Source organism: Apteryx rowi, unplaced genomic scaffold, assembly GCF_003343035.1.
Source record: "Apteryx rowi isolate R43461 unplaced genomic scaffold, aptRow1 scaffold_661, whole genome shotgun sequence".
In the NCBI taxonomy this organism is placed as follows: Eukaryota; Metazoa; Chordata; class Aves; order Apterygiformes; family Apterygidae; genus Apteryx; species Apteryx rowi.
This window is the reverse complement of record NW_020450940.1, coordinates 56,940-79,337: the sequence shown is the minus strand read 5'-3', so window position 1 is coordinate 79,337 and position 22,398 is coordinate 56,940. Positions and strand designations below refer to the sequence as shown.

General features: G+C 47.5%; 1 protein-coding gene across 1 annotated transcript; it reads right to left on the bottom strand.

The window, feature by feature from the left end:
- Positions 1-137: 137 nt before the first annotated feature.
- TMOD1 (tropomodulin 1) lies at positions 138-20,377 on the bottom strand. The gene is made up of 9 exons (XM_026085202.1): positions 20,257-20,377; positions 17,523-17,679; positions 13,624-13,743; positions 8,934-9,023; positions 7,806-7,936; positions 6,050-6,157; positions 4,021-4,164; positions 2,871-3,015; positions 138-278 (listed from the first exon to the last, which is right to left on the bottom strand). Exons 1-9 carry the CDS (start codon positions 20,374-20,376, stop codon positions 214-216), a joined length of 1,080 nt encoding a protein of 359 aa, XP_025940987.1. The 5' UTR covers position 20,377; the 3' UTR covers positions 138-213.
- Positions 20,378-22,398: the final 2,021 nt, after the last annotated feature.

Sequence of the window (22,398 nt, the reverse complement as noted above, 5' to 3'; positions counted from 1 at the left end):
GGCAGGTTGTTACTGGCTTGAATAGTTTCCAGCTCTACAGAAAACACCAATAGTCCTACTGGATAAAATCTTCAACTACAGCCACTAGTTAATTTAAACTGTTAGTGCATAACACAGAACCGAGTCACCACAAATACTCTGTCAAGGCACTTGTTGCCTCTAGATTCCCACAGTGTAGCACAGATCACCAGGAACGACCTTCGTAGCCAGGAGCTACACTCCAGTTCTGCACTTGGGAAAAATAGGCCCATTCAACTCTGCAAGTCTTCTCTTCCTCACTGAAAAAGAAGAGGAAGAGGAGTCAGTCATGGCAATGGGAACGTGTGGGTGGCAGGCTTACCCGTTGTGAAAAGGATCTCAGAGATGTACTTTCTGCCAGGGAGAAACGGGATAGCAGAAGCTTCTGAATTCCTGCCTTGAGCAGGTTTGTTTGGGGGGTTTTTGGAGAATTTTAAACTTATACAGTTTAAAATTAAAGGAAGTAAGCTGAAATTTCTGTCCCTATGAATTCTGTGGCTGGAAGCTACTTTCAGCCATACCTCCCTTATTCTGCAGTTAATTATATTTCACTCAGTTGTGTTTGTAATCTGTTTGGCTATAGCATCTCTGTTACAAGGCATCTAACACTGACTGATGTGAAGATAGTAGGAGACAGATGCCACAGTTTTTCCTTTGTCAGTTTTTCCCAGTGGTGTCCTCGCAACTAAGAAATGAGATAGATATATATATTTTTTTATCTGAACCTCTGATTTCAACCTCCAGTCTTTTGACCATGGTTAACATGATCAAAGGAGTCTCATATCTTCTCTGAAAGTTAATTTGCAACTCTGACAGCTTCAACCATGATTTTTCAAGAAATATTTGCAAGGAAAAAAGAGAGCTGGAAAGAGGATGCAGAAATTAGTTCATGGGAATGAATGTAAAAGCCTTCACAGCCAGTTCGGACAGGGCATCTTAAAGAACAGAAGCTAGAGGACCAAGACCAAATCCTGGTAGCATCAGGTGATATCAGGAGAGAGCGCCGGAGTGGCACAAGCAGAGAGCTGTTGCTGACAGGGAGGAAAATAAAGTTTTTCTATACTTATACATTGTCCAGGTGTAGAGCTGAGAAGCTATTGCCAGACACCATCACACCGATGAATGCGAGCTGTAAACAAGAACCAGATCAGACATAATGCAGATCTTAACAGTCAAAGAGGCAAACTGCACTACTGCTACGTGGAAGGCAAAGTTGTGAATCCCCCCCTGCTTCAAAACAGGAACAATTAAAACACTAGATCCATATATCTTTCAGATTATTACTATGTATGCCATGGACTCCATGTTCTTACAAAGCCTGCTGTGCTCTAAAAGGCAGAAAACTGCAAGCCCTTCCTGGAGCAGCTTTCTACTGACCCAAAATGCAAAGGCAGCCAGAACGAACAGCAATACAGAGTGAATTGTGATACTCGGTATTTGTGGTCACCGAGGAGCTGGCACAGAGCTCTACATGTGGCCATGCTGTCCTAAGAGCACGGTACTGGCTGAAGCCGGAGTGATTTTTTTTTTTTTTTTAAACATATTTATCATCTATTTGACAGCCACTTAAAGCTATTTTGCTGTGGTTTTTAAACCTGAAGTTGAATCATGAAGGGCCAGAAGGCCAGCTGACTAGACTGGTAAACCACACACAGATTAAAATATGCGGGTCCAGTTTATTGCCATTTCTTCATGACTGGCATTTATATGTTAGGTCTTTTCTCAGACCCTGCCTGTTAACCAGGCCTTTCTCGACGTGTCTGACAGACATGATCAGTGCTGGTGGCAGGAGGTCTCCCTGGGGCCCTGAGCACCACCTCCCGCTCACAGCAGGGCTCTCCCCAGCCGTAGCTCAGCTCAGCCCAGCCCTGGCTTGGCCTGTGTGAGCCTAGAAACCCTTAAGCTACGGAAAGCCCCACCTCCCCGGCACCCTGTCCCAGGGCTGCTCCAGCCTCCTGGATAAAGAGTTCTTWTTCTAATGTGCAAACTGGATGTTCGGTCTGCAACTTGTGGCCRTTCCTCCCTGTCATATTGTCTGCCRCTGCTGAGAAGAGTTTRGCCGTGTCACATTTGTGTCATCCCATCTACACAGTTAGGATCCAATCACTACAGCTAAGCTGCTATTTTAACTACGTTCAAGTATCGCTCTGCTGCACTGATTTCCAGTGCTCTAGGTCAGCCTCTAGACAAGCATTAGCATTAGCTGAAACAGCAATTTTCAAACTTGCCCACGTTGTGCTTCACAAGCAGTTTTGATGACTTCATTGGGGATATTAATACAACTCAAAACCACATGGCTTCACACCTCTCTCTAGAAATACTTTCGGTCCGATTTACTGAAGGGAATGGGCCAAGTCCCACTGCCTTCAAAGCTCAAATCTACTATTTTTCATCTCCTTGTTAAAGTGGAAATGAAACTAGAGAAAGACAAACAGCTGGCAGGAATCAARAGCACTGTCAGTTCACAACCCATCTGCCATATACCATATCACTTGCTGTACCAAAGCACATTAGCAGCTCTTACTTCTTCCACACAAGACCCACTATTACAGTCAAAAACAGTGTCTTCCAGCAGTTCTAGCTGCACGTTTTCTCCAAAAATGGAGCATGACCCATTGCCTTGGTGACAGCAGCTGCTACCGGTCCTGCTGCATCACAACCCTGTCAGTGAAGGCTGCAAGGAATCACCAGACCCTTCAAGAGGTGGTGTCTGATTCAAGTGCATCCACGGGAGCCTTCACATGAGCAGTTCTGTCCTTCTCCCAAGGTGCCCACCAGGAGGACCCACAGGTAGGCACATGCAAAGGAGGAGATGTTCCAGTGCTCACCAGCTTGCAGCCAGCCCAACTCACCTAGGTCATTGTTGTTCATCATGGCATTAGACGCACGCAGCCGGGGACCTTGCTGAGTGAAATGGTAACCAAACTTCAGCAGGGAGGTGTTTTTTTCCAGCATGTTTGCAATTTCCATTTCTACTTTGTTGCCCAGAGGCTGGCTCTTTTGAAAACAGAAAATAGAAAAGCAGGTGAGGGCAGATGTGGTTCCCATTCCTGCTTTTTAATTCAGTGACTGCCTCTTCAATGTAGCCCTTGGAAGACTCCCTGTGCTGCCACTGACTGTCCTGGAGATGGACCAGAAGCTTGCGATTCTCCCTCACTATGCAACGCCCAGGAACCGGTGGCACTTGAATTTTTTAAAGCTCAAATGTTTTACTGTTGTAAATGACTTGTACTTGCCCACATCTTTGTCCTCCTTGGTTAGAGATACAGCCTGGCTTGCAGACCCTGCCAAGTTGGTCAGGTCAAAGGGTGACTCAGAGTGAGCCATCAGATTTGCYATCTTCCCTCCCTCTCTCTTTCTTTGGACCTATTGGTTTATTCAGCATTTCTAGTCAATGAAACAAACTGTAGGCCTGATCCTGATAAACTGAGTGGCTCTGACTGTTCCAGAAGTCATCTCCCACAAACTCTTTATCTTGGAGGGATATGCAGCTGCAGAGCTGTCTAGAGGGCCTTTCATCTTGACCTCATATTCACCTGTCCCAGGGCTCCTGACAGCTTAGCTGTTTCACTTCTACTCCCGGGCTTCCAAGAAACTTAACCTGCCATGGCATCTGTACCACTACACACTCCAGCCTTCTCCTGCCATGTACTTTCTGTTTCCCTGCTTCATAGTAAAATTCTGTTTTACTAAATACCTATTGTTATTTAAGCCCCCTGGCCCAGAGCTCAGAGCAGGCTGTGATATTGGACAAATGCATTGCTGCATTACCAGGGCAGCACTGAGGACACAGAAAGTTTCTTGCACTGCCACAGTATTTGTTAATTACTGTAGGTAGCATCAGAAACTGTCCAGGAGCTGCAGCAAGACAAGGGGCTGAAACCTCTCCAAAGCAAACTGACAGCGGCAGCAGGTAGTCACCACCTACTTTGACCAGCCACTTGATTTCCCACAGTCAGGACACCTTTAGCTGATCAGAGTTCCTGCTCATGCATGCTTTACCTGGTTGTCGATTCGAAGCTCTATGAGTGATGTGTTATACTGGAGTGCTTCAACAACAGCCAAGATCCCTGATCCAGAAATGAAGTTTGACTCCATGTTCAGGCTCTTCAACGTGTTATTCACCTTCAGCATTTCTGCCAGTGCCTGCCATTAGAGATACACCGGAAGAGCTAGCAGTTAGGCAAGGAGGTTCAAAACACCCCAGAGGGACATGGACTCAATTCACTTCTCATCTGAAAGATTCCTGGAGGACCTTGGATGCTGTGTGGTTTCACTGCCACCAAGTGGGACAGCTCTGGGCAAGAAGAAAGGACTTCCCTCCAGTCTCAGGGGGATTCTCAAATGTGAATGTACTGGAGGCTACAGCAAAATCTCATTAAAGAAGTGTTTAGGCCCAGCCCAAAACGTGCAGTCCACACAGGCTTCTGCCCTGCAAGCTTCATTTGTCCCTTTTCTAAAGCCAGCATGGTGATGGTTGGGATGACTGGCTGGCTTCAGCCCTACCTCCTGCCTGGCCCATTCACTCCCCACACTGCTCCTTTCGCATGGAGTTGAAAGGCTTTCTATCACAGCGATCAGAGGGGAACATCTGTCTTGAGCAGAAAGGGATTCTCCACATCTAAGGTTTCCTTCCAAGCAGCATCACAACAGTATTATCTCTCTTGCTTCCCTCAGCGTTTAAGTCCAGAAGTGGGTTGGCACACTCCCAAACCCCCGAGTTTTGCCACCAGATCTAATAATCTTACTTCACAAGCTACCTCATCTATGTCATGAAGCAGAAGGACCAGAACATGGTGCCCAGCCTTGAGGCCAAGGGGCAAGGCTGGCCTGCATCCGCTCAACACAGCACTCAGCTCCACAAGTCCTCCAATCCTGTACACTGCCCTGTTGGCCCTAAGACAGCATCAGCACTGGCTGTGCAGGGCTTTTCCCCAGTTCAGAGTGTCTGAAAAAATGGGAGGGCTGTGCTCACTCTCCTGAAAAGTTATTTTATTTCTAACAGGAAACTGGTTTGCATGTGTGTGTGTGTGTGTGTGTGTGTGTGTGGAGGTAGGAAGGGATTGCCTGGGTTGTCAGGTGAAGAGCAGAAGTCTGCTGCGATGATGCTGGTGGACTGTGCCACGATGCAGCCTGGAAGCAGTCTCATCCATGCTGCACGTTAAAAGTAGTCCCTGGAGTGTGAACTATTCCTTGGACTAGCCAGGCTGGCTCTGGGGCAGATCTAATCGTAAAGCAGCAGAGACAGCCAGGTTCACGTTCAAGTTCACGCTCTCGCTCTCTTTATTTCATTACGTAGGCCGAGACAGTCCTGCATGGGGCTGGAAGACATGCGGCAGGCAGCTGCAGGGCTGACGGGAAGAGCAGGTAGCAGGAGGGACGGGTAAGCTGCCGTGCACTGGCAGGTGCTGAGCTCCCGCAGCCATCCCTCTCAGGAGCACGGGGACAACAGCTCAGCACCTTGCTGCATCCCCACTCGCGTTTCAAGGCAGCAGAAAGACCCCTTATCGCCCACAACGTCACAGGTTTGCACAAGGGATGCAGACGCATATGAAACAGCGCTAAAGAACACGTGTGCACTGAGTGGGAAGGATGCGCACACAGGGGCATACGGCGTCATACAAACAAGAATAAATGGAGTATGATGTATGATGAACAGAAACAGACAAATTTCTTCTTAGACTTTTTAAAAAATATATCACTAGGAAGCCAGTTCTTGTCTACCACACTTCTCCTGAGAGATTCTTAAGGACAAATATGACATCTAATAGGATTAAAGGATTGTGTCCTGGAATAAAGAACTGAAATCTCCACTGTGGAAAAAGGAACTGAAGAAAGTGGAGTCTGTCTATTGCTTGCTTTCATTAATGCTTGTGAAACTGAAATGCCTGCAGCAAAAAACAAAAGTGCAGAACATGTCAAATGCAATGTAATTCATAAAAGCAGTAAGCAACTCTGAAAATCCCTTGCCCAAGAACAATTCATGTGACAACTTTTGTACAACGATTAGCCTATCTGATACAGCACTTACAAATGCAACCGGATCGTTACTCCTTGTTCCAACTATACTGAACTTCTTTACATAGGTGTTATTCTTCAGTGCTTCAGCACAGGCTTTTAAAGTTGGGATGGGAATATTCTGTGAAAAGAAACACAGAAAACATGTGTTAGGCTCTCATCTGTCTTCATATTTTTGGTACATGACTGGAACAAATCTTTTATATTTAAACAATATTTTAAAATTATCATCAAGATCAACTATCACAATCAAGCTGCAACCATTACCAAACACACTCAGGTAATTCATGAAGGAATGATATATGTTTTTATAAGTTCTCCACCTAAAGTCATCATGGCCTAAGGACTGTGGGAATGTCTTCATCCTATTTCCCACTCTGCTGATAGCTCACTGCCTTGACTAGAAGGTCAGGGGGTCTCTCCTGTTCAACTTCATTGTCCAGAAACTCAGCTCCTCACCAACCAAGGTGTTGTGGGGATGTATGTAACTAGGATCCATGAGCCTATAAAGCACTGCTACTGTGCTTTTTAATACTAATGACAGCACTGAGCACTATTCATGTCGCGTTCAGGAACATTTCCATCTATGGGCCCTAATTCAGCCCAACCTGAAATGATCTCCTTGTAGTACAAGCAGTCACTTCTGACTGCTTTGTTCAATACTGCTTTATACAATTCCTTTCAGACTAACATTTGCCATCCTGCCTCAGCCCAGAAAATAAATCCATGCTGCTTATTTTGAGTTCCTTACAAAATGAGTATTTTTCACTCATCAGAGATTTTAGATACCCTTTTCAGATGCAGACAGTTTTCAGCTGTCTAAAATTTTAAGCTGTGTCCCCAGCTTGGATTTCTTACCTTGGATCACACAATCTGGAAACACCTACAATCAAAGCCATCTGCAGATAATGCAAAGCCAAGCAGGGTATCATCTCTTCCACCTCCACTCCCCAGGTTTCCAAACATGTCCCCAAAATCATGAGTCTAACAYAAAAAGAAGTCTCTGCTTTCTGTAAGCCTGATGTCCCTAAGGCATATTCAGGATCACTGGCCACAGTTAAAAATGTTGAAATAAAAATCTTTTTACTATGGACAGGTGAAAATGGCTGGGCACATGTGTTTTTACTGTGCACATAACATTAACTGTGGTTCTGCTATTTGAATATGTCATCATTTAACAAATCTCATGAGATAGGGGTCCTTAGCGGACTGGAGTTAAAGAGGGTAAATGGAAACTGTACTGTTTAGCATGTGTATGTGCCCCAGAAGCAACATAAAAGGTTGTGCTGTGCCACGATTTGCTTTCTACAAGACGTAAAGGAGTTCCAGTGAAGGGAGGGGTGGGAAATGGACAGAGATACAAGCAATAATGGAGGTTTCTTCATTTTTCATGACAACATCAAGATTATGAAGCCTTTTTCCTCCCACTATTTTATCTTCCATGAACAGCCACTTCACCAAGGGGCTGACAAAACCATTAAAAACAGCTTAAAACACCTTTAATCAGACAGCCTGGAGATGGGTTTCCTCAAACTGTTCTTAACACAACTCAGCTCTTGCGGACATCTCCTGCTACTGACTCCACATCATTATCACACAGCAGGTAGCAACCCCTCCTGCCCAAGACAGATGGAAAGCACTGGGGTTTCGTACATGGCACCCAGTGTTATGCCATTACTCTGTGCAACACGACACACTTGGTCCCTGCTATCTGTGTTTCAAACGTTTGCTCTTGTTAGCAAGGGAATAGAGTAGGAAGGAACAAATACCCCAATATTATTAAGGTTGACTTCCTCAAGGTCAGGGTCATTGTTTTGTATTCGTTTCAGAGTCTCTTCCACATCTGTTGAGTTTGGTTCTTCATCAGGAACTGGTTTGTACTGTGTGGGCTTAATCACACCTGCAAGTGGAAAGCAAAACATGCAAAACYGAAAATACCCAAAGTACCGTCATGCTCTTTAGGCTTCTTCCAGAAGCAGTGTTGGGAAGGAGGAGTAAGACCTGACAAAAGCTGCAAGCACACGAGATGCAAAGATTGCACAAGCACTTGGCAGCTCCACCAACCCTCGTGCAAGTCCAGAAACACTGCCAGGCACCGGGGCCAACTTGCACAACACAGCCAGGGGCTGCTGCTAAATGCTCTCAGCATCCCAAACTGGGTGACCACAGGCATACGGCCTGTGTGGGACTGTTTTCCAGCCCACACTAGCTCCTAACTTCTCAGCTAAGACACCTTAGAGGACACTCCAAGGTCTACGGGGAGGTGATGAGCAATGGCTACAGCACTGTAAAATCTTCTGGGAGCATGCAACAAAACCATGGTCCATCTGAATGGTTCCCTTCCCCCCTCTCAGGTTTCACTTGCAAGAAAAGGGTGAGAGAGAAGAAATGTTTTCACCTCCTCTAAAAAGTCACTTGTTTTAGTTTTGACATGAATAAATCATTCTGTTTGGAATGATCAACCAAGACACACATTTCCTGTTCAAAGTGCATTAAAACTTYAACGTTTCCAGTTACCTTCCCTGTCAGCCTGGGAGGAGGGAGTGTTTTGAAATGTCTCTTGGGAGAATTGCTTCTGCCCAAGCAGCTCTCCTGCCAACACGCAGCCTCTCCACAGTCACAGGACAGGCATTTCCCAAGCTGAACACCAGGAGACGGCAGACTGCAGAAGAAATGGTTTCCCCGAATGGACCGACTCAGGGCTGCACAGCTGTAGCAACCGTGCTCCAACCAAGGAAAGGGTCTTCACTCACACACAAGCTTGGCATGAGTGGCAGGAGTCCAAAGAAAACAAAATCCAACCTGCAGCCTAAAAATAATTCCCACTTTTTCTCTGCTGGCAGCATCAAAACTGGCGGCCAAATACTGCAGATCGCTAAGCACTCCAAATCACTTACTGTTGAGTCCTTCTTTGTTCACTATTGTGCTGCTCCCCAGTGCCCCATAGTACTGCTGGTTACTCATCAAGGTGTGCATGCCRAGGATGGCTAAGGAAAAGAAAAGGAGAGAACAACTTGAGATATTGCAGACTCCAAAGCCAGGAAAAGATGCAACTCTGTACACGTCACATCTACGTACATGCCAGTTCTTCCTGAGCTGCTCAGGATGGGTGTCAATAGCACATTACCTTTTTCTGTACAAGCACAGAACAACATACAAGGTGGGAACAAATCCCTCAGCTCTCATTAACATACAACAGGGCTCAACTGTGCTCCTATTTATGCAAGAGTAGTTTGATTTATAGGARAAGAGGAACATTGTCTTGTGGACAGCAAATAGACAAACAGCTGAGGTTTCTCCATAGCAGCCTTGGTCAAGCATCACATAAAAGCAGTGAAATAAAAAAATGCCATCATTCGGATTTAATCTAAGGTCCAGTCCAGCAGGAGTCCGCACACCCTCAGCACCTTCGCACACCTGGGAAGGTGCCACACTTTGCCATAGTCCCATTTTTGAGATTAGCCGCAACACACTCAGAACCAATAACTCTCAGATAGCAAGCTACTGGGTGGCCGTCCCTGAACTTCAGCAGCGCATATTCTGTTTCTGCCCTACAAAGAGCAGGGGTGGCTTTGAACTGGTCTGTGTGCTTTTTAATACTTGGAAGTCAACTTGGAAGGCTGTACTGGTTTGCTGAAATACAGAAAGTGATGGTACAAACACAATTCAAAGACTGCAAAAGCACAAAACCCAAATATCTGACAATTTGTGCATCTCAGGCATGTGACTACAAAAACAAAATGCAAACGTACTTAGCAACAGGCCTATGGGGTCTGCTGACATCCCTGCTAGCTGCTAATGAAGAGTGAGAAGCCAATGGCTAGAATCATTTGGGCAAAGATTCTGCTCATAAAAATAAGCCTGCTCCTCACAGAAAGCTTGTGTTTAGAAATAAAATGGGGTTTCAATCTTCTTTTTTAAATAGGTATATGACTTTCTACAGAAAGTTGCATACCTGTAGATATTTGCTATGAATAGACATATACAAACACATCTTGACCTCAGGATGGGCACAGTGGTTMGGAAAAATAAAGGGCAAATCTCTGCCTAAAATTCAAGTATGCAACCACCAATGCAATTTCTTTTCCAGAAGCTATTCTTGTTATGCTTGGTTGGCACCTAACAGTCACCGTTTTCTCAGTGCCAAGAAGCACTGGGAATTGCAGGAGCAGCAAGGCTCTCTCTGGGGCCCTTCATCTTGCAATTTGTCGCTTATGTGAATGACATCTCATACGGTCATAGCTCATCATACTCCCAGGTCTTGGCTGTATGAGCCAGGGTGTCCGCAGCAAACGGCGTCAGTGAACACCACCAMCAACTTCCCCCACAACACGTCCCCAGGAGGATTTCACAGAGCCAAGCAGTCTCCATCTGAAAATCTGAGTGAGTATGGRAACTCTGAGTGCGTTTGTCTGTCTGTTCTTTACCTGGCCTTTTTCTCTGCTATGTGCTCACAGCCCAAATTTTCAGAATTGCAACACTGCTAGGGAAAATAACTTGTGGACTCAGAATTTTGGAGACACACACATGCACACACATGCACACCCCCAAACACAGCTTGCTTTGATAACAAAGTTGCTCCATCAGCCACATCTAGGGATATCTGGACTGCAAACAGATAGAGGGAAGGATATGCTGTTATGAACATGGTTTGTTTTTTTTTTTTAATGGCTAGAGTTTGTGCCGGTAGGCGAGAGGGATCTGCTGCTTGGAAGTCTAGTGCTTATCATGCGTTGTCCAAGGACACTCAAAGCTGAACTCAGAGCATCCCAGTTCAGCCTTCTCCAGTTGACCAGAGGCACTGGAAAAGCCAACAGCCCTTCCAGGACTTGTAGAGAGCCACCACACACAAGGGCAACCCAGCCGGGCTTGCGAAAAACAGGATCCAATATGCCAAGGCAGACAACAAGCCCTGCTAAATAGGCAGAAGCTGTTTAGCAGACTTGGAAAAGCAATGCTGTCRCTACCGAGATTTCAGCACAGCTTGTATCACATCAGTTCTCTTGCTGCCATTTCAAGGGTATTCTCCCCAAAATTACAGGATAAACTGCCCTAAATAGCATTTCTCTATGAAAATAATCGTTTTGCAGGTGTGGAGCTTAGGAAACCATATTTTTTAGAGTAGGATTTACAGGATGTTACGAGCACAGTAAAAAGGCAAAACCAAGAAATGGTTGGCCAGAGCAATGCTTGGCCAGAGCATGTTGGAAGCCTTAATGCAGTAATTCATTGCTATGCCAGAATGTGATATTATCAAGCAAAAGGAGTCAGGTTAATGTGGTTATCCTACAGGCTTCCCATCTACAATCTTCTCGCAAGAAGGATATCGTCAAGGAGTATGGACACCTGAAAGAGGCAGAATTGGAAGAAGAAACTAGTAGCAGAGAGTTATTAATCGACTGCCAGACCAGCAGGGGACACACGTAAGCATGGCAAAGCAATAATGAAATGTTCATACTCCCCTGGCCAAGGCATCCTGTCTCAGTCACAGAGCTAAGGCCACGCCGCAAGCTCCAGCAAGACAGTAATATTGTCATTTCTAACGTGGCAGGGCAAGGAGGCCTGCAGGGAGTCGCCTCCGCTCAGGTAAAGCTTCCTGAAAAGCCATAATGGTGCACTGCTTTCATCTAACCAGAACTGAAGCTTAAAACCCTCAGAGTAGGGACCATGCCTGTCCTTCTCTGTCGTACAGCACCAAGCACAACAGAGCTCTGGGCTTGGCTAGTCCGGTGAACTAATCCATCTAACAGCTGGCTCTAAGCTGGGGCTCTAATAGCTGACTACAAAGCCAACGAAGCCAAACTCTTGGTGGTACCAGGGGACATAACAAGCGGTAACAGGCACAGATTGCAGCCCTGCAGGCTCAGGTTGGATGCTCTTCCCCAGSAGGGAGGTGCAGCCCCGGGACAGGGCACCAGGCAGGTGGGAGGTCTCCATCCTCGGGGAATTTCCAGATGCTGCTGTACAAAGCCAGGGCTGCCCTGACCTAGYGCTGGGGACAGCCCTGCTGCGAGCGGAGGGTTGGACCGGAGACCTTCAGAGGGCCCTGCCACCACCGCTGCCGGGCTCCTGTGCATAACTTGGGTATCGTGAGGGAATGGGAGCGTTCAGTCATCAATAACGAGACATGCCRCTGTCATCACCCTGCACCAAGAAGCAATTGCCAGCTCCAGATCTGCACAAAAAGACTGAAGAGAAGCTGTTTCTTCTGCTCACGCTGCTAGGATTAAGTGACTTGATCTCTAGGCTTGAAGAAGGTGTCCCAGYGGTTTGGCAGAGCAAAACCCACTTCTGCTGTTAATCTTTCACCCCGTTCTCAGTCCGGGCAGCCACACGAGCGTGTCATAGCAACCTCCCCGCTGTCGGCCCTCCGGCCACCTCAGTCGGCATTTGCTCCGCGCACTCAGAAGAGAGGCCTAGCAACGTCTGYGCCGCAGCCGAAGGGCTGCGTGCCTCACCACGGCACATAGCAGCCCCTAGCTACCRCAGGATACAGAGCATGAACTCTGCAACGAGACAGCATCTTTATACCAGCTTACTTGGGTCCTGGTTGCAGGCATTTCACAGGCAAATCAGCTTGCGGGGTCAGGTGCACACAGCTGCTAATAAGCAGTTCAGCTCCCCTGGCAGGTGCTAGACCTTCCACCCAAGTCTGCACAGCAGATACCTTCTTCAGCAAGAGGCTATAGATTTAAAGGCCATTAGACGTCCCAGATGGATCTCCCATGCAATGGGAGGGAATTCCAGTAGCCCATCTGAAAAAAAGCACCTCCTCCCACCACGAAAGAGGAAATGGAGGCTCTATCCCCTTCCCCAGGAATTTCTTCCAGAGGCCAAACCATTGATTGTTAAGACTCTGCAACTGAACTGGCATTTGCATTTGTCATAGTGAAATTTAAGTCACTGTTTCTTCTTGCATCCTGCTGTGCGGGTTTTAAGAGCACTCTCATATACACAGAATACATGCAGTAGTCCAGGCCCTGTTGGTCTGCTCATTAATTCATTCCAACTTGCTTCTCAGCCACCATGAAATACATGAACCTTTTCAGGCTGCGCTCCTCCTCCTCCTCCTCCGTAACTAATACTCACAGAACTGACTGACCACATGAATTGCAGGAAATCAGTATCTTCAAAATGTGTTGAAAAAGCTCTTTGACAAGCAGAAGCCCCGAGCACCCTTTGAAAGACTGCTCTAACCTGGCAGCTCCTTTAACAGGTTGCACAAGCCTAAAGTTTTTGGCTTAAAGATAGCTGTGCTCCTGAAGGTGACAGGCTGCAATTTGCAAGATTGATGTCTTCTCTTTGTCTCTGCCATTGAAACAAGGCGTTTCCATTCCCCTGAAAAACCCTTTATCTTCTTATTCACTTTTGGTTCATGCTCCTGATTAAATCAGATGGGGTTGCTGGGCTTAAAGAAAATTTAAATATACATTCCCTTTCTAATGAACAAATAAATCCTGTAAGAACTAACAGCATTCGGATAAACAGCAAAAAGYTCATTCACTCATTTCCCACAAAAGAAGCTCGAAGAAGGAAAAAATTAGTAGTTAAGTAACCCAAACCCTGATTCACGTGAAACTATGTTACCAGCAATGTCACAGAGCTCTGCATCAGAGGCATTAGCAAGGGCTTCCTCCAGTTCTGGCTCCAGAGTCACACTTTCCAAAACAGGATCCATCGGCTTCTGCTTGGGGATCCAAGCTTTTCCTATAAACACAAAGTGAGGTCACTCTCAATGTAGTTATAGCACCTGTTTCACAACTGCAGAGCAGGATTTTACTAGCTGTGCAGGTGCAATTTCCTTCAGGTGAAATTCACATAGTGGACAAGACAGAGTGGGCACAAGAACCTAGGGGGGAAAAAAAAAAAAAAAAATCAGGAAAGGTACTGAATTGCTCCAGTTTAGCTCAGTCTGGTTCTACTGTGGTGTAGGCCAGGAGGGACCTGCCCGACACCTCCAGCTGTAGAGCTGGATTCGTTCACCGGAGTGGGTGGCTGCATCTACAAAGCCTAATAGTAGATTTGCACAGTACAACGACTTTTGAACACACAGGAGTCAGACGCGCTCAGCCCGACCTGGCAGGACTTCACTTATTTGAAGGCTGCATCACAGGAGTGTAAAAGGGGTGCGCTCTTGCCAACACCTGGACGAACGAGGAAAGGCAAGAGGACTGGCTAAGGCACTGTCCTGGATCACCCCCGTCTCTTAGGCAATTCCTGCTGCTAAACCCGAACAGAGAGGGACACAGCAGACAGCCCTTTTCTGAAATGAGGGTGGGAAGGAAGCGGTGGAGAACCGGTGGCGGGCAGGGACAGCAGCCAGCTGCCCAAACTCCAAACTCGGCAACGAACGAGGGGCTGCGCAGCGAGCGGCGTAGCTCCTGCCCACCTCTGAAGGCTGCAGGACGAGCTCCCCCGTGCTCCTCCATCCCAACAGAGCAGGAGGCGCACCGGGCAGAGAGTAGGCGAGCCGTGTCCCTCTCTCTGCCAGACCCGGCTGAGTCTCGGGGCGCCTGGAGCAGGGCGCGGGGTTAACTGCAGTGCATCGCTGCTCCCGGCTCCTGACTGCTCCTCGCACCGGGGTCTCCTCGCCTGTCCTTCCCTGGGGGAATCTGAGAGTCCTCTCTGCTCTCCTGCATGGGGGTCTGGTGTGGCTGCCTCATACCCTGAGCTGAGGGCAACGGCAGGTAGGTCACCCACCAAAGCACGCTTTTGGCCACACCACCACATGGGGCCCTGATCAGCAAAGCTCTGCAGCTCCAGCTGGTGGGACAAGGAGAGTCTCCTGCCCTGGGAAGCAGAGCAAACCTTTGCAGAGGGACGACTTCTGCTGTCCAGCTGGCCTCGGGGGAAGCTGACACCCCACGGCATGCAATGGACAGAGTCTCCTCCATTACTGCCAGTCCAGGAGATGACTTGTCCCTCTAAGAAGATGCGACCCCTGGCAGCTGCCCCCAGCGTCATGTATCAGCCCCTAACCTCACATGCCCATCTCGATCCCTACCCTCTCCCCACATCCGAGAGGCTGGTGCATCTCTTTGCCAGAAGCGGAGTCCGTCAGGACTTCACGATGGCGCACAAACCCGCGATCACCCCCGCCACCAAAGAAAAGAAAAGATTCGCTGTGTTTTAAGAGCAGCACGGCAGGCAGTGGGTTGCTGGTGGAATTCAGTGGCACCGCACGTTGGAGAGGAGGAGGAGGAGGAGGAGGAATCCCAGAGCATTTCAGAGCGGTCCCCTGCCCTGAAATAGTCCAGGACGACTGCAGAGAGATAGCGAGCGCAGAGCTGCCGGCCTGGGACGCCAGCCGGGGCTATTTCCGTCTGCTCTCTGAAACCAGAGTCAGCAACGCCAAAGGGGAGAAGCAAAGATCCCGCTGCTCGGGGACGCACAGGAACAGAAGCAACTAAATTTAGACCGAAGGGAGAAGCAGCTGCGCTTTGGGCTGTCTCGGTRCAAGACAGAGGCTGCTACGAAGAGCGTTTTGCGGAAGCGCTCGTCTCCGTTCCCTGCGCTGTTGCCTTGACAAAGCAGGCAGGAATTTGCCTTCTGTGAAACAGCTGCTCTAGCAAAAATAGGCAAAGCGTCATGTGCGCCTGTATGGCCACACACCTCCGGGGTGTTTTGCAGCGAGGTGTTTGGAAAGGACTGGCACCATCAGCTCTGACTTGGTGCAGACGCTTGGAATTGTTTTCCTCCCAGCTGCTCCCTGGACACTTTGCTAAACAAACTGTAAATAAGACCTGATCAGTTCTGCAGGAAGCAAAAGAAACAGGACAAACCAATTCCACCCTTTACACAATAGCTCCTTTCGACATCTCATTGTCATCAAAATGCCTGGGTTTTAATTTTAAGCAATTTCACATTTCAGTCACGTTTTATTTCAAGTTTTTTTTTCTAAATTTGATGGTGTACGCTAATACAGCTTTATATACCATAGCAGAGCATGTATGCACACATCGACTCCTACCCTGTCCACTAGCATGAGAGTGGACAGCATCTCCTACAAGATGTTTAAACTGGTAAACTACCCTCAGAATGTCAAATATGGGGATTAATTGCCATCTCTACAACAACTGTGAGCAGGTAATTTAACATCTCTGGCTTGTATTCAGTATAAGCAGTGTTCTCACCTCACAGAGAGTTACAGCTGAAGCTATGTATAATGTGTTTTAGATGATCAGATGGAAATATAATTAACCCATAACAGAAGCTGAAGATATGAAATTCTTTAAATATCTCCCCCTCCTGAAGAGCACTGTAACCTTCTGCTGTATTAAAGAGGCTGGTAAATAAAGCTGGGTGGAGATATGCTGAAAGCTGCTAAAATACTCTTCCCCACAGCACTCAGTTTAATCTTTTCATTTACTTCTTCTAAGGAGAACTTGTTTTTCTAAAAATATCACCTCAAGATTTACTAAATCAGACAGACTTAAACATGAACTCTCTCTCACAGATGCATACGGATCATTAGGGACAAGAAGTAGGCAGCTCTGAGAAAGACTGCATTGGGAAACTTGCAATGCTCGCGTGCCYGTGTTTTCAGCACACCCCTGCTGTTTCGGCACAGGACAACCAGGAGAGAGGACAGTGCACRAGCAGAATTTCTGCTGGAGGGGGATCATGGTTCAGGGGGTTGCTTGAAAGCAGAAAAAAGCTGGTGAGCAACCGCTGGCACCCAGAGACAAGGTCTGTCCGGACCACGTGTCAAACCAGGTGGTATTCAGCGTGCCGATGGGAGCAGGGAAGCGCTTCGAATGATGGGACACGTCGCAGGAGGCTGGGCAGGAAGACGCCGGGACAAGAGGACAGAGGAGAGCAGAGCCAGCCCGTGGCTTACAGGCCCCAGTGAGAAGGAAAGCGGGGCTGCATCAGCAGCRGCAGCGCACGGTGCAGGCAGGCAGAGGCATACAGCTACAGGAAGCTGGAAAGCGAGGGTTGTCTTGCCAGGGTTAAGACTAGAAGGGAACTGCTGGAAATATCATCGCTGAGGTGCAACGGAGCGCAGAGCTGTGGAGTTTCTCTGCACCAGGATGGAGGTCAGGGTGCAGGACGGGAGCGTGAAAAGCAATAGGGGTAGAGAGGGAACAGCCCAGCGAGCTCAGAGGAAGACAGGGCAGAGGAAGAACAAGAGAGGGCAGAAGATGTTTTGCCAGAGCTGGATGCAGCTGCAACGAGATGGGGAAAGACACAGGCTGCACAGCAAGTGGCACAGCCTCACCCCATCACCTGACAACACATTGGGTGGTACCCAAATCAGCATGAACACCCACCTCCCGGTACACCCCAATCTATCAGCCAGCCCGGGCTTGGGCTATACAGCAGGTTCACCACCCCGCCAGCGTCAAAAGGGAGCAGTACTTAACGAGCCGGGCTCAGATACGACCCTTCTGCCGTGCGCCCAGCCTCACGGCGTGCGGAGCAGCCTCCTGCCGCACTCTGCCTTCATCACGACACCCTCGGCACGGCACGAAAGATGATCATACCTCTCTTTTCTCCTGTGAAAGGAACCAGGTCTTCTCTGTCTTTAACATCTTTTGCCTGCTTTTCTAGGTGGGCCATGAGTTCCTCCCTTTTGAACGGGCCAGTTGGTGGTTTTTGCGTCTGGTCCCTCTGCCGGAGCCCTGCGGGCAGCAGTGCGTTCTAGACACAGGGGGGAGAAACCCACATTACTTTTACAGACCACAATCCCCATCCATTCCACTCTCTCCCTTCTCCATTTTCCTCATTGGACTGTTTGCTTCTAGCTCACTGGATATTTTGCTTCTCACTGCATCAAAGTTATCCCAACCCAACCCCGCTGACTCCCATATAGCCTAGACGTACTACGTGCCTTCTCATTCCAGTATGGAATTTCATATGCACAGTGCTGTTACAAGAGGATGCTCCTCTACACAGGAGGTCCAGCCCTTTCTTCAGGGGCTCTCAGCCATCGCTTTCTTCTCTTCCTGGCCTCTTCCCACGCTCTCTCCATTTCTCCTGCCACTTTGTAGTTTTTTCAGTGCTAGAACTGAGTTACAAAACTCAACAGAGCTTCTCTTCCCTATGTGTCCGTCCAAGTGCTGACGTGCCTCACCGGAGGCGGCAGGATATGCGCTCTGGGCCTGACAAGAACCAATTCAGAGAAATCCCAGGGTCTCTGACATAGCCGATCAGAAAGTCGCAGTGGTCTTTTCTGCCTTTTATGGTCCATCCCAAAACTACAGGTCAGATCTCATAGTGAAGGTGACTTCAGACTGACTGGCTGCAATTCCACTGCAGAATAAAACCCCTGCGAACCTTAGCTCTTTTTCTAAATGTCTCCCTGTTATTGAGTCACACAAGCCACCACGGGAAGTTGCTTTGTGCCTGACACATACGGCACGTAAGCACCTGCTTATATTTAAATATAGAACAGCCTTAATGCAATAAATAAGACTACTCCCAGATTTGACACTAAGCATGTTCTTTAGAGCTTTGTTGGGTAGGAGTCAACACTTATTTTTTTAAGACATCCAAGATGACATCGGACCAGGTGCTGATTTTTCCTTGGCTGCCTAATAAAAGGAATTCATAATAATCTAAGTCTGTATTAGTAGAAAGCCTGGAAAAATAATGAAAAGCGATTAGACTTAGCCAGCCTTAGAGGACAGAAGAACTCTGCTAACGTGCAATGCACAAGCAGGTAGACATAAGAAACAGTTTGCTTCCTCAGGCTTTGTACCGTGAGAAGTCACCATGCAATCTTCATATTTTAACTCTGGTATTCAGGCTATACGTGTACTGACAGATGATTGCAATTATTTTACTTTTCAGTATCTTTCACTGAATGCTGTCTGACTCTGTGTCTTTAGAGGCAGCAGTAATCAACCTATCAGCACATACACTTAATCCTGGGAGATTGTTTGCCACCTCTTAATTATTTCTCTGTGCTGACGTTTGGGATTAAAAACGCTGATGATGCAATCTGCACTGCCCATTGTTTTCCCCAGAGACATTAGCTGCATGCTGTGGGAACAATTTCTCACTTGGCAGTGTCCAGCCTCATCATCTAATGTTGCCATAACCCAATGGCCTGCCAGTTGGCTCTGTACATCCCCTCCTATGGGCACAGGACTACACTGCCTTCAAAAGGTTATCACGGCTTGGCACTTGTATACCCAGTGTTTGCATACATGTAGCTCTTGCTGATGCTGGGAGGTTGGCTAGAAAGCAACTGTCCCATTTTGCAAGACTCTGAGATTTGCTTTTCTTCCTAAATAGAGGAAAATTGAGGCCACTTGAGGTTTCCTAATGAAAAAATAATAATAGAAAAAAAAAAACACACCGAAACACCTCCTCCAAAATGGCCTGATCAGGAGCAGAGGTCTAGGTTCTGCAAGGTCCTAGCAAGCGCCCAATTATTAGGACAGCTCTTCCCAAAATACAATTGTGTCAGGGTGGTGTAGGAACCCCAAGTACAGGCCAAGACCCTGTTGTAAAAGGTGCTGTGCAGCAATAGAGCAACAGGTAAGCTTTTGCCCACAGCCTGCCTGTTTAATTCCTGAGCCAGAAACAAAACATGGAAACAGACAGGTAAGATGTAAAAGAGCTCATGAAAGATCAAGATACAACAGGTCTTTTATGGTGGAATACTGTGACATATTAGGATAATCTGTTACAACCTCCCTTGGCCCTTAGACAAGAGCTCTCAGAAGACCTTGCTGTGAGATAAAAAGCACACACACCCACTTAAGGTGTCATACAATCTCCAGCCTGGCCCCAGGGGAGAGTCAGTTTAGGAGTCCCATTCCAGCAAGTGGACCAGACCCACCTGCTTTCTGCAAGACCTCCCCACAGCCCTGCATCAGCACTGACTCACATCAGCGCTGCAAATCAGCGGAGAGGCAGACTTTCATGTGCTTGGCGTCAGCCTCCTCACCTTCATCAGTTAGGAACAGCCCATGAAACCCAGGGACCAAAGAACGCAAACAACTGATCCAGCAATGCTCACCATGGCATGCGTGGCGGGACGAGGGCAGAGGAGTATCACATAAGCAAAGTCCCATCCCAGAGCCAGTGCTCTCGATGGCAAAACTGCTTCTGCTCATCTGGGGCCAGTTTCCTCCAACCTTGCACTGAGTATGGGCTCTGCAACAGATCCCACTTAAATACAGGCCACTAATGCAGCCCATTTGCTCACCTTCTTCCACAATTACTTGAGATTTACCACCTGGAAAATCTCTTTTAAAAATGACTTACATCAGGATCCAGCTCTTCCAGTTCATTTTCTAACTTCCTGAGCTCCTCCTCTGTCAGAGCTCCAAGGATCTTGTCTTCATCCAGGTCTCGGTATTTTTCTAGCTCCTTTCTGTAAGACATCTTAGAGGAGTCTTGTGAATCTTACTTTTACACTGAAACAGGATCTGAAATGAAAAACAAGAAGCATCACACTGAATACATGAAACACAGACCGCAGCGCTGCTGGCAGTGAATATCACAGAGCTGCAGCAGGTTTCTGCTTGAAGCAGGGCTAACTTCAGAGCTAGGTGAGATCGCTCAGGGCGCTGCCCCTATTCTACACCTAGCTAACAACCCATGCTGGTGTCAGCAGCAGGACTTCAGTTGCCCCATCAGAGACTTACAGGGTAGCAGGGAGGAAGGACTTTGTGTAGGAGCCTGGTTAGAGATTTCTTTCTCCAAGTAATGTTAGACGTTAATGAAATGACCTACGTGTTAATTTCCTTGAGGGACACTAAACCACAGATTGGAACGGCTGCAACTCCCGCACCCTTACAAATCCCCCATAACACCGCCCTGTGCGTAGCACTCTGGATAACGTGACCAGGTGGAAAAAACAGATCATAGCATCACTGAATACATCTGAGCCCTGCAAATCTCCATGAGGCCACGGGTCTCAGTGGGTAGCACCTCTCCCTGCCAGATCAGTGTCTTAAAGCCACAAGGAGACCAGGAAGTATTATTTACTCACGTTCAAGACGCAGACAGTTAAACATGCTGTTTAGCTACTCACTGAAGCAACATGTGTGCTCGCACTGCTGCAAGCTAAGCACACGACCCAAGTGTTAATCTGCATCTAAAGCAATCCCTCAAGAGGAGAAATGGGAGAAACATACTGAAAGATCTATCTCAATAATCCCTGCTGACGCAGGGTTTTGTGCCAAGTCTCATAACGCAAAATGCCATACACGATCATACAGACGCAAACCTCTGCCAGCTCTGAGTGCACTGCAGAGACGTGAAAAAGACTGTAAGAGAGGAGAGGCTGGGAGAGCTGGGAGAGCTGTGCAGCCTGGAGAAGAGAAGGCTCAGGGGGCTCTTATCAAGGTGTATAAATACCTGACGGGAGGGTGCAAAGGAGATAGAGCCAGACTCTTCTCAGYGGTGTCCAGCGACAGCACAAGAGGCAACGGGCACAAACTGAAACACAGGAAATCCCATCTGAATGTAAGAAACCACTTTTTCATTGCGAGGGTGGTCAAACCCTGGAGCAGGTTGCCCAGAGAGGCTATGGAGCCTCCATCCTTGGAGATATTCAAACACGACCGGACACAGCCCCGGGCAACCTGCTGTAGGCGACTCTGCTTTAAGTAGGGGGGGTTGGACCAAACAAACTCCAGCGGTCCCTTCCAACTTCAACGATTCAGTGACTGAATTAAGCTCAACTTGTTTAAAATAAGCCAGTGGGTTAAAAACACATTAGAAGCTGGAATAGCACCTACAACACACRAGTGCATTCAATGCTGCTTTCTAGCTGAAAGTTTCCCTCTGTTCCACAGCACAGTCTGTACATCTACATTTTTTGACCAGATTCTTGCACAGAGTATTGATCTTTATTTAAAGTTAGTTTTCCTACAGTTTAAACAAGGAAAAAAAAGTTTCGCTATTCTCTCAAGTGACATTTGCAGTAGAATAACTACAATCTTCCATTTTCAAGAAGCCAAAAATCTTTCTGATTCTCTAAATGGCCTCTTTTCAGTCCCTCTGGAGTGTCACAGGCCTGCCCTGAGTCACATCCCTCTAGCTCTGCCYGTGCTCTCAGGGCAGATCATGCTCTTATGATTGCTCTTCATTAGTGGAGAAGATTCTTTATACAACTTATATTGCAGCTACTATTCCCGATAAAATTATCTTTAGCTTGGTCACAAAAGGGCGCATTAACGCATACRTGGCTTGACAGCAAGCCCTTAAATTTAGAGCAGGCATCTGGCCCAACATTTGGTTTCCCACTGATGTGATTACAATTCCTACATCACTCGCATTCCTGCCACTCGCCACTTAGGAAGTGGAGCGCTAGGAAATGATGCCTTTTTTTACCGGAGGACCGGCCCCCTGGGCTCTTAGAGGGCAGAACCGACACAGGACGAACAAGCTCTTTGCTTT